This window comes from Hypanus sabinus, chromosome 19 (genome assembly GCF_030144855.1).
Source record: "Hypanus sabinus isolate sHypSab1 chromosome 19, sHypSab1.hap1, whole genome shotgun sequence".
Taxonomy (NCBI): domain Eukaryota; kingdom Metazoa; phylum Chordata; class Chondrichthyes; order Myliobatiformes; family Dasyatidae; genus Hypanus; species Hypanus sabinus.
Window position 1 is genome coordinate 23,729,792 of NC_082724.1, and position 12,860 is coordinate 23,742,651.

Here is a 12,860-nt window from a genome sequence, read left to right on the forward strand (position 1 = left end):
ATGTATTTGTTTAATGTGTACTTGATGTTGCACTCCAGGAAGCACACAATACTTCACAAATCAACCAACTGGCATGGAAACCACGACGATTGGAGCTGATGGATTTGTTGCAGCCTTTGAGGTCGAAGTAACTTCCACCGTTGAGGTCTTGGTTGGATTGTTCTTCATCAGGGACCTCACCGCCATGCATGACCCTAACAGGAGCATAGTTCCAGACGGCATCGCTCTCCGGATCTCAGGACCACACAAGCTTCTCCACCACAACAAGGTGACAATCCACGGAGAGGTGAAACTCTAACCTAATCACGGGACAATTTACAATAACCAATTAATCTTTGGACTGTGGGAGGAAAACAGAGGTCCTGGAGAAAACCTGCAAGTTCTACAGGGGAAGGTAGCAGGCCAGGTTAATAAGGGGATTGAAGAAAACACCCGAAGGAAGGAGTTCCCAACCTGGGTCCACAGACTCCTCGATTAATGATAAGGGTCCACAGCATAAAGTTTTGGGAATCCCTGCCATAAGGGATGTTTTAGTCACAACTGCATATGAAACTACTTCAACCTACAGCCCAAGTTCTCCACACAGTTTAGGAACTATGTAGTTGAGAGATTGATGAAGGTGCTGGTGCTTGGACACAGAAAGAGAAAGTAATAGGAAAGCTCAGCAAGTCAGACTGCATCTGTGGAAAGAGAAATGGTCAATGGTTTTGGTCTACAGCCCTCCATCAGAATTCCCCTGACACTTTCAGTGTTATAAATGTTCTGTGATTCTATAATGAGGTAAATTGACTTGACATCCAACAAAGTGGCAGCATTTCTCCCTTCCAAGGAAACATATCGAAGTTATAACAGAAATCGCTTTAAATACTCAACAGGTCAGGCAATATCTAAGGAGCAAGAGCAACAGAGGTAGAAGACCTGTCGCCAGAAATAGTTACAGTTGGAGCTCAAACAAGTTTTAAGTTGCAGGGAAGCGTGAAGGCTGGAGCATAGAAAGGGAATATCCATGATACAATGGAGACAGAGAGGGAAGGAATGACACAAAGGGTGATGGAGCCCGAGAGAGGGAGATGAAGGCATGTTAATCATAGCTGATCAGTCTGGAGAAGATGCAAACACGAGATGACCGAGAATAAATGAGAAAGAAAAAACTATTGAGTCACTGTAAGATACTTAATTTCACCAATGCTGGAAATTGGAAATAAAAAAGACTGTTAAAAATATTCAGAGGGTCAGGCAGCATCTATACAGGCATAAATGGAGTTAATATCACAAGTTAGCTAACATAAGAATTGGCTAGTTCTAATACAATTAGAACATACTGAAGTTATTCACAACACAGGCTGTGATTAATTACACGTCAAGCCAGATTATTTTCAAGTTGTCATTAAGAGCAACAGTAACAGTATTGCTTCCTTAACCGAAGGGTCAAAGCCTGACCTTCTAACTAATTTATCAAGCTCAATTAAATTTTCTTTCAATGTTTATTTTAAAAATTAATTTTAGTAGTGCAACCAAACAAAGATTTATTGATTTAAATCGTATAGCAAGGCAGCCTTTCAAACTATCATACATCTGAAAACAGAGCATATGGAGAACAAAGCTTATTGGCTGCAATATTCATCTAAAGGTCTTCTATCACTCAGTGATAAAACAATTCCATCCACTCAACATAAATTCTAATTAATGGGGAAAATGTAGCTTTAGAAACTGAAAAGGCTGGTGATTTGGAACGTACCAAGAGGGTATAAAGAACACTGCTTTGGAATAAGTAGGATCATCAAAGACCAGGGAGCCCATGGTCATATTTACTGAAATTAATATAATATTACAAAGTTCTACAGCTTTTCTTCAAATATTAAGAATGCTTACCACAAAAATATTTTTGTCCTTATGGAAACCAGGGTTCATCTTACAGCGCACGTGATAAGCTTTAAATCCAAATATGGACGGAGCCAAGTCAAAAGTAGCATTTACTTTTGTAGAAAGGTATGGCTGATTGACATCTAGATTCTTTGGAGACCAGCCTATTAGTAAAAGCAAGAATGAGAATTAATAATTTTATTAAGTACTATCTTTATTGGTCTTTAAATTCTAGGAAAGGGATGGACAAATGTTTTTTTTAAAATCCCTCTTGACCATGATTGTCCTTGACAAATTTTTCTACAGAAGTGGTTTGCCATCGTCTTCTTCTGGGCAGTGTCTTTACAAGATGACCCCAGCCATTATTAATACTCGAGAGATTGTCTGCCTGGTGACAGAGGTCGCATAACCAGGACTTGTGATACGCAATATCTCATGTGACCTTGATTGGGGGGCTAAGCAGGCGCTACACCTTACCCAAAAGTGACCTGCAGGCTAGTGGAGAAAAGGAGCACCTTACACCTCCTCCTTCAGTAGAGCCGCATCTCCACCCTGCTATCTGATCTTCTTAGATAAGGGACCCAAAACTGCTCACGATATTCAAGATGTGGACTGACCAGTGCCTTATAAAACCGCAGCTGGCATTGGAAAGGGTCTAGATGAGGTTCACAATTACAATTCCAGGAATGAAAGAATTAATGTATGAGGATCATTTGATAGCTCTAGACCTGTACTCACTGGAGTTTAGAAAAATGGGGGGGGGGGGGGGTGGCAGGATCTAATTGATACCTATTGAATATTGAAAGGCCTAGATTGAGTGGATGTGGAGGGGATGTTTCCTATTGGTGATAGTCTAGAACCAGAGGGTGCAGCCTCAGAATAGAGGGAGGTCCATTTAAAACAGAGATGAGGAAGAATTTCTTTAGCCAAAGGGTAGTGAATCTGTGGAATTCATTGTCACTGATGGCTGCAGAGGCCATGTCATTGGGTATATTTAAAGTGCAGGTTGATAGATTCTTGATTAGTTAGGGCATCAAAGGTTACAGCAGGAGACTGGGGTGAGAAGGATAATAAATTAGCCACAATGCAATAGAACAGCAGACTCAATGGCCTAATTCTACCCCCATGTGTTATGGTCTTATGGTCACAATTGTATAGGAATTTCATGCAGTTCCAATGCAAATATCTCTGTCAGGATACAGTTCATTGACCGTAGCTCAGTGTTTAAACACCATTGTTCCTACAGTCCTGATTGAAAGGTACAAAACCTGAGCCTCTGTACCTCCCTCTGCAACTGGATCCTCAGTTTCCTAACCAGAAGACCACAATCTGTGCGGATTGGAAATAACATCTCCAATTCGCTGGCAATTAACAGTGGTGCTCCATTGGGGTGTGTGCTTAGCCCTCCTCTCTACACCCATGATTGTCTGGCTAGGTATAGCTCAAACAGCATCTATAAAATTTCTGATGATACAACCATCGTTGATAGAATTTCAAATGGTAATGAAAGGGTGTACAGGAGCAAGACATACAGTTGAGTGGTGTTATAGCAACAACCTTGCTCTCAACATTAGCAAGACTAAAAAGCCGATTGTGGACTTCAGGAAGGTCAAGACAAAGGAACACAAACCAATCCTCACAGAGGGATCAGAAGTGGAGAGAGTGAGCAGTTTCAAGTTCCTGGGTGTCAATATCTCTGAGGACCTAACCTGGTCCCAATTTATTGATGCAACTGTGAAGAAGGCAAGACAGTTGCTATATTTTATTAGGAGTTTGAGAAGATTCTGTTTGGTTTGGCAACTAAAACACTTCAAAGCTTCTGCAAATGTACCTTGGAGAGCATCCTGACTGGCTGCATCACCGTCTGGTATGTGTGTGTGTGGGGGGGGGGGGGGGCTACTGCACAAGATCGAAGTTAGTTTCAGTAACTTGTAAAATTAGTCAGCACCTTCATGGGTATCAGCCTCCGTAGGATCCAAGAACTGAATTGAATCGAATTGAATTGACTTCATTACTTACATTCTTCATATACATGAGAACTAAGAATCTTTACATTTCATCTCTGTCTAAGTGTGCAATGTGCAATTTATAATAATTGATAATAAATATTATGTACTACAGGACAGTCAATATAACATAGAAATACAGCTGTGTCAGCATGAATTAAGTGGTCTGATAGCCTGGTGGAAGATGATGTCCCCGGAGCCTGCTGGGCCTGGCTTCTATGCTGTGGTACTGTTTCCCAGATAGTAGCAACTGGAACAGTTTGTGGTTGGGGTGACTCCGGTCCCCAGTGATCCTTTGGACCCTTTTTACACACCTGTCTTTGTAAATGTCCTGAATAGTGGGAAGTTCACTTCTATAGATGCACTGGACTGTGCGCACCACTCTCTGCAGAGTCCTGCGATTGAGGGAAGTACAGTTCCCATACCAGGCAGTGATGCAGCCAGTCAGGATGCTCTCAATTATGCCCCTATAGAAAGGGATTTGGGGGCCCATACCAAACCTCTTCAACCGTCCGAGGTGAAAGAGGTGCTGTTGTGCCTTTTTCACCACACGGCCAGTACGTACAAACCACATGAGGTCTTCGGTGATGTTTATGCCGAGGAACTTAAAGCTGCTCACCCTCGCAACCCCAGATCCTTTGGCATCAATAGGGGCTAGACATCTACAAGGAGTGGTGCATTAGGAATACGGTGTCCATCATTAAGATGCCCTCTTCACACTGTTACCATTGGGAAGGAGGTACAGAAGCCTGTAGGCACACACTCAGTGATTCAGGAACAACTTCTTCCCCTCTGCCATTCAATTTCTAAATGGATAGTGAACCCATGAACACTATCTTACTACTTTAGTTATTTTTGTACTACTTATTTTAACTTAACTATTTAATAGATATATGCACTATACATTTAAATGTAACTCAGCTTTTTTCTCTACATTCATCTATCATGTATTGCAATATACTGCTGTCATAAAGTTAATAAATCTCACGACATATGTAGGTAATATTAAATCTGATACTGATTCTAGATTTTAAATGCCATCTCTCAGTGGGACGCTGTTACAATGCAGCTTCTGGCAGTAGCTTTGATACAAACTTCCTGATTTCAACTGGTAACTACATCCGCATGATTGCCTGAAGTTCCTGCCAGTTATACTTAATAGAGGATATCAAAGCCTCACATTACTTTCAACCATTAAATTCAGACTATTTTCTTATTTCAATCCATTTTCCATAAATGATAGAACAAAGTGCATTCATATCTTGGGATTTTTTGGGGTTTCTTATTTAATGCATTATTCCTTCTTGCGGTTAACTGATGTTCCTTCATCCATTCTGGTATGTTTTACATACTGGCAATAAAGTAATTCTGATTAATTTAAAGGAAAATGCGAAACACATTTTAAAAGAGAACAAGTGAGAACTTTCAGAGAAAGTAGTTGGTATATCACTTCATCCTGAAATGGTTCAAATAAAGCTACCTTTGATTCAAACATCTGGTTAATATTTCTCACTAATTTAAACTAAATGTTAATATTGATAACTATCACATTTAGTAGTTTAAATAACTAAAAGAGTGAAGTCAGTAACAAGGGATTATTTTATTTCCACCTTATGTCACCAGTCTTTCCCCCTGGATTCCAATGACCGTATCACTTCAATACAACACCTACACACTGCCCACCAGAATACAAAACACGTACATTTCCTTAAAAGGAAATCAAGTAACCAGTATATTCCAGTGACAGAAGCCCGTAACAATATTACTTGGTGCATTAAATGCAGCCCCGTACAAGACATTCCATCGTATCAATCTGGAACTGGTTGTGGATCATTCAGAGGGCTAATGATCATCAAAAGGAAAAGCCACCAGGGGCAATGTTTGATGTCAACATGTGACAGTAACTCCTTCATAAAAGGCTGCAATTAATTTCACTGAACTGGTGTGTTAATGATAACTGGTGGTCTAGTTCTGAGCTCTGTACTTGGTCTAATTCTCTTCAAAAGTCATCATATTAATTTCACACGGATACTTACAATCGACCTCAAACTGAAAAGGATTATTTTCTTCCAGAAGATTGGGAAATGGTAAAATTGTCACATTATACTGTGTTTTAAACTTCAAACTTCGAAATGGGTGAGATTTCAAAACCTGAAAAGAGAACAAAATTTACTTGGCTACAGAAATGACCAGAGATTCATCCAGTTCACACTCACAAGTTTCAGATGACAATTAATGGTTCATTTAAAGATGCACCATTGGGATTGAGATTTTCTAAACTAATAATTATGGTTTCCCATAAGAAACAGGTTAGTCAATAGCCATCTGATCTATAAAACTTGCTCTACCATTCAACGCAGACATGATCGATCTCATCTTGGCTTCAGCATCACTTTACCAAGTTATCATTACCCTTTCCTTCCCACATCATCCAATCATCAATCAATCTCACCTTAAATATATTCAATGATTAACTTTCTGTTGCCCTCTGGGACAGAGAATGCCAAATGGTCATGATCCTCAGAACAAGAAATTCTCTTTGAGGATGACCCCTAGTTCTAGATTTCCCAATAGGAGGAAGTGTACACTTAGCATCTACCCTGTGAGTTTCTTTTCAAACTTTTTTCATTTCTTCTACATTCCAGTAAATAAATCACCAACTTGCTCAATCATTCCTTAGGAGATATATTCTTCATTCCAGGAATCAACCTAGTGAATCGTTTCTGTATATTCCTCTTTCATGTAGGCAGAGCAAGACTGTACAGGAGTGCTCTGCATAATTATAGTTGGACTTCACTGCTTCTGTACCCAATCTCTTGCAATAAAGGCCAACATTTACTTACCTTACAACATACACAGAATACTGGAGGAATTTAGCAGGTCAGGCAGTTTCTCTGGAAATGAAAAAGCAGTTAAAAATTAACGAATAAATTTCAGCTGAGATCCTTTACCAGGACTGGAAAGGAAGGGGGAAGAGGAAGAAGGGGGAGCCACGTTCTTCTTTCCTTGCTGGTCCTGATGAAGAGTCTCGGCATGAAATGTCAACTGTTTATTCATTTCCATTGATGCTGCCTGACCTGCTGAGTGAGCTCTGGATTTCCAGCATCTGCAGAATCTCTTGTGTTTTTATTTACCTTCCCATCTGCTTGCTGAAACTGCATGTGAATGTTGAGTTCCATGTGTGAAGACCTCCAGATCTGTCAGCTTAGCAGCATTCTGCCATCTCTGCTTAAACAATATTCTTTGAGTCCTCCCATATTCACATTTATTCAAATTACACTCATCAACCAATTACTTTCCTAATCATATAATCTATCAATGGATTCTCTGTTCTCCTTGTTTTCCCAGCTATCTTTGTACTGACAACAATACACTTGGGACTTCTTAATCTTGCATTAAAATAGATAGTAGGTAGAACTGATCCCTTTAGCCAATCCACTATCCATGCTGGTATATTAAACCCAACTTCATAAGCTTGAATGAAATGCAATTCTGTATGTGGCACTGCATTAAATGAATTCTGAAAATCCAAATATGCATCACCTGTAGGTTCCCCTTTATGCCACCCACTGGGCATCCTCAGGGAAATCTCGTTAAAGTTATCAAACACTATTTCCCTGTATAAAATTCTGCTGAACTCTAATATGATTTTTAAAATGTTCTTTTACTACTTCCTTCCCATTGAATTCCAATGCTTTCCAACAACCGATCATAAAAATTGAGGCCAGTTTCGTATATCTCCCTTCATTTGGGATATATCCCAGTGAACTGAAAAACTACAACTACATTTATAGTTTTCCAATTCATTGGAATATATCCCGAACATAAAAACACTTACAAGATCATAATCAATACATTCATTATCTTTGTAGTTACTTCTTTTAATACCTTAGGATATAGGACATCAGGAACATGAATTTTCAGTTCCCTTGGTTTATCCAATATTTTTCTCAAATTATAATGGAAACATTAAGTTCTTCTCAAAGTTTGTCCTTTTTTCCCCTCTACGATTAGTATTCTTTCAGCGTCTTCTACCATGAAATTAAAATACATTTTCTTATCATTAATTCAATAGTCTCATCCCCAAGGGACTAACATTTAACTACTCTTTTCCTTTTTACATACTGTCTTATTTTTTCTTGCTACTTTATTCTCAATGTATTTTCTCCATCTTCTACAAAAGAGCTATTAAAATACTCCTGATCTTCTGGTTCAGGACTAATCTTTATAAGTGTAAAGGAGGTTTCTTACTGATGTAAGGGGGTTTCTTCTTCTTCTTCTTCTTCTTTGTTACTGCGTATGTTCATCAAAATGGCTTTATTGTTTTGTTAAAAGTAGGAATGTTTCTTTGTTATGATAACTGCTTTTCTTACAGTTTTGTTTCGGTTAAAAATTTACTGATAACGAGAATTGTATTCCTTTGTTAACCAATTAGGATTAATGCTATTCTTTCTTCTGGGTCTGTAAACTATTGTTGGCGGGCATTTTGGGGAGTCGGTGCGAGGAGGTGAGAGAGGGAGGACACGATGCTGTAAGCTGGGTGACAGAATGGATCCCGAGCGGGAGTCCGAGGCCAGGAGGTTTGGCAAGGAGTGGAGACGAAGACAGACGTGCCAGGGTACTTGGTTGATCACTTCGGGTGGTCCTGAGCTGCGAGTCGAGGAGGTCTGAGGGAATCGAATGGTGGCCAGAAGACTTCGTGAATTGAGCTCCAACGGTTGTGCACGAAGTGGTTTGGACTTTGATAAGTTTGGCACCTTTTCTTTATCTTCATATATACTGTATCGTTATTAATCACTTAGTTATAGTAATCTTTATAAACTGTAATCACTTAATCGTATATGGTGTACTGTTTTTGGGTGAGGTGGGGACATCACACAGCATCCATACAAGCTGATTACCCAGTTTGGCGGGGCTGAAGGCTGCTCCCCCTAGACGAGAACGAGCTGAGCGAGCCTGAGACAACCCAGGATTATATGCCCTTTCAATTTCTTTGTTTTTCCATAGATATATCATCCTTTTTATGAATATTTATTTCTCAACAGTATATACTGCAACTTTGATGAGAATTTTTATTTTTATTTGTTAAGTGATCCAGAGTGGTGTAGCCCTTCCTGTTGTTTAATATCTCCTAATGATCCACCACAGGATATTTATCTTCTTCCACTTAATTCAATTCTGAGTCCACGTTCGACAAATCTGAGTTTATACATGATAAGTGCCTCTACTTATACTTGACATATTAGGTTCAAGCCAAAGTTTCTCACTCTCAAACTGAATATGAATCTCTACCAGGTTATGATCACATTTTAGCTTAAGATTAATAACTAACCCTGTCTCATTACACAACTATCCTATAAACTCATACTTGGAAATACATTTACCAATTTGATTTGTCCTATTTTTATAAAGGTTAAAGGTTATAAACTGGAAGCAGTTTACCTACTATAACAAACATTGTTTATATATTATTTTCTAACATAGCAAATCATCCTAAGGCAATTCATGCTAGCATGAATCACCCATCAAATTTTATATTTTATATCTGTGTTGCTTAAACTGCAATTACTTTAGTAGGAAGTGTTGTGCCTTTTCTTTGAAATTATTTACCCTCTTCATCTCCTTCTAGAGATATCAACCATCATTGAGCTGAACTTCCACAGCTCCAGCCTTCATCCCTCTGCAAAGCACAAGCTAAAGCCTATTTTGTTTTGTGAGAAGTACATTAGCAGGGTCTTTTCTAGTTGTCACTCAAAATTATTACATGTGCATTTTCCAGCAGGAAGTTCTGATGAACAACAATGATTATTCTCCTCTGCAATGTAGCAAAGGATTCCAGCCTAATTAAACCATCACAACTGTCACTCAGCACTGGAGAAATATCAAAGATCAGAGATAGTATGAACATTTCCTTCTGCAGACAAGGCGTTGTGACAATTGTATTTCTGAATAAGTCAAATGAACTGAATTCAACTTCACGTACCGCCATGTTAACATATCCGTTAGATTATAGCACCCACTAATACATGCAAATTTAACAAATTTTGGTGAGTAATTTTGAAGCTTTTATCTAGTCTAGATTTCAGAAGACTATAATAAACAGTAGAGAAAGCATAGATTTAATTGCAAACTTTTACAAGAGCCAAGTTTAGAAGTGAAAATGTTGATCAATTTTTAAGATAGACCAAAGTTAGGAACCTTTAACAACTGAACACATGTATTTGGTGCATTTGCTGAACATATCTAAAGCTACAGGTCAATATTTGATTCAAAAATCTAGAGAAGATTTGTTCCTTAAGGAGGACAGTATACTTACAAGAGTTTTATTGAAATACTTGAGTTGATCTCTTTCCTCTAAAACCAATGCCTGACATGATTTTCCAGCACCAACTGACTTAGCTTCTTGAAGAATTATTTTGAAGCCTCTGATATATTCAATACCTGTGTTAAAAAAAATAAATTATAACAAAAATATACTGCAAACACCAGAACAGAGCACAGGCAGGTAAATCAACAGAGTCTGCAATTCTTTAGCAGAAACTAATAGAAAAATGTTATAACCATGTACACTAGCAATCCACTCAAATCTCATCAACAAAAGTTGTCTGCAGAGTACTTCCTCATTACTTCATGCAATTGTTTCATAGTCAAACTATCCTCAGATATAGATATAATTGCAAAGCAAACTATTCCATTTGTCTTAATTTGAACAGCATAATTTAAGTCATTAAAAAGCATTACATAACCAGTCTACTATGTTAAATGTACTGAACTTCTTCAGGATGGGCACTCCAGGAAAATCCGTGGTAACGAATTAAACTGCAGTTTAGGGAAAAAAAAACACCAAGTATTGGAAAACTGAAATGAATACTTAAACTGCTGCATCCTTTCTTACAAATTGTTATTAACCTGAAACATTAACTTTGTTGCTTCCTCTATGGATGCAACCTGACTACCTGAGAAATTTCCATTTTCAGGTCTTCCCTGATTTGTGAGCACCCCAAAAATACAAATGAGTGTTTGGTTTGGGATGTGGTTAAGATTTTCTAGCTGCTGTGGGGCAATGGGCATCACTTGTCTGGTGGAGATGGGGCTTTGCCCAGTCCCTTCTCTCCCCAGTCCCTCTTCTCCCGAGCCAAGCAGAGCTGGGAGGGATGAACAGGCACTTGCTCACTGAATTGCTGAAGCCAGCTGATGACCACACTTGCTAGACCTCGTCACTCTCCCATTACAAAAAACAGAGTGTGTGACAGGATCACAAAGACTGCTTCTGTGATTGTGTCACTGACAGCTCAGGTTATGAACAGGTCTCAGGAACAAAACACCATCACAGCCCGGAGGCTGCTTGTATATTAAATATCTCTGGCACTTCTGTGATCATTTTTGCTGTGCTTTTATTTGTTCCTGTGATGGATCTGTTTAGAAAGGTACTAAAAACCGATTATCCCTCCGCCAACTCTTAGTTAAGCTTGTTACCACAAGACTTCTTTGTTCTGCTAATATGATTATGTGCCTCTCCACCACTTTTGTTGTTGTTTTCTCATTTCTTTATATATTGAAGATCCAACTGATTTGTCTGATAAAATTAGCTTCTAATACACAGGTTAGAAAGACAAACTGCTCTATCAAGGAAATCAAACTTTACCATAGAATGTCCACACTTTCTCTGTGCCATATATAGCTTGCTAATTTTCACAGTAAGAATTCTAGCTTAATGTTTATCTGCATTGTAGAAATGAATTATTTAAAGATTTATTAAACAGATTTCATTCCTTGCATTTCTTCAGTCTAATGCAGACAGTGCAGAGTCTTTGGACCCTGTAATTTGAGAAACATTCAGCCTCGTCCTTTTATCTTTTTGTGCTTCCCTTAGGGATCAGCAAAAGCAAGGGTCATGATTCAATAAAGCCATTGTTCTGCAGCCAAGTTTCCTGCACCATCCTAATTAATGTAGTTGCAGTGAGTGATTTCAGTCTGAACTAATGCCAATGACAATGTGGTCAGCAGAGCTGGAGTACTTAAACCATTGCAAAGTAGCTCAACAGTTTCCTTTGAATGAGAAAGTAAGTCCTTTTTGAAACAAAAGAAAAATCAAATGACTGATCAGACATCCATCTCTTTGGTTTCAATAAACTGCCCCAAAAGTGGCTGAATAATTTCCACAGATGCTGCCTGGCCTGCGGAGTTCCTCCGGCATTTTGTGCGTGTTGGTTGGATTTCCAGTGTCTGCAGATTTGTGAATAAATCTTGTCCATTTTGATTCATTTAAAATGAATCCATTGCATAAAATGAATAAATCTGTCGTATGAAGTCACCTTTAAATAAAGGAGTACTCAAACTGGCTTTAACCATGGATTTCGCCACAGTTACAACCATCAGGGGTGTGGTTGAAGACCCACACTCCATGACTTATGAACAATTTTTCCCTTTTTTTGCACTATTTAGTTATCTTATAGTTTTAGTATTGGTTTGAAGCAAGGTTAGCAGAGCTGGGACTTTTCTCTTTGGAGCATAGAATAATGAAAGGGGACTTGATAGAGGTCTACAAGATTATGAGAGGCATAGATAGGGTGGATAGTCAGTATCTGTTTCCAAGGGCACCAAAAGCAAACACCAGAGGGCATATGTACAAAATTAAGGGAGGGAAATTTAGGGGAGACATCAGGGGTAAGTTTTTTTTTACACAAAGGTTTGTCAGTGCCTGGAATGACTTGCCAGGGATGGTGGTGGAGGCTAAAACATTAGGGGTATTTAAGAGCCTCTTGGACAGGCACATGGATGAAAGAAAAATGGAGGGTTATGGGGTAGTGTGGGTTTAATACTTTTTTTTAAGGATTATATGGGTCGACACAACATGGAGGGCTGAAGGGCCTGTACTGTGCTGTAGTGTTCTATGGTTTTATGGTTTATTATTGTCACAAATACAAAGATACAAAGATACAAATACAAAGCCCATCTTGCATACCGTTCATACAGACAAATCAGTGCACT

General features: G+C 38.7%; 1 protein-coding gene across 1 annotated transcript in view; it reads right to left on the bottom strand.

The window, feature by feature from the left end:
• The window catches only part of il17rd (interleukin 17 receptor D), a 94,072-nt gene that overhangs the window by 32,203 nt on the left and 49,009 nt on the right, over positions 1-12,860 (bottom strand). The window contains exons 4-6 of the mRNA XM_059944174.1: positions 10,186-10,310; positions 5,906-6,020; positions 1,873-2,027 (exon numbers count right to left, since the gene is read on the bottom strand). Of these exons, the coding sequence (XP_059800157.1) occupies positions 1,873-2,027; positions 5,906-6,020; positions 10,186-10,310 (395 nt within the window). The remainder of the gene's footprint in view (positions 1-1,872; positions 2,028-5,905; positions 6,021-10,185; positions 10,311-12,860) is intronic.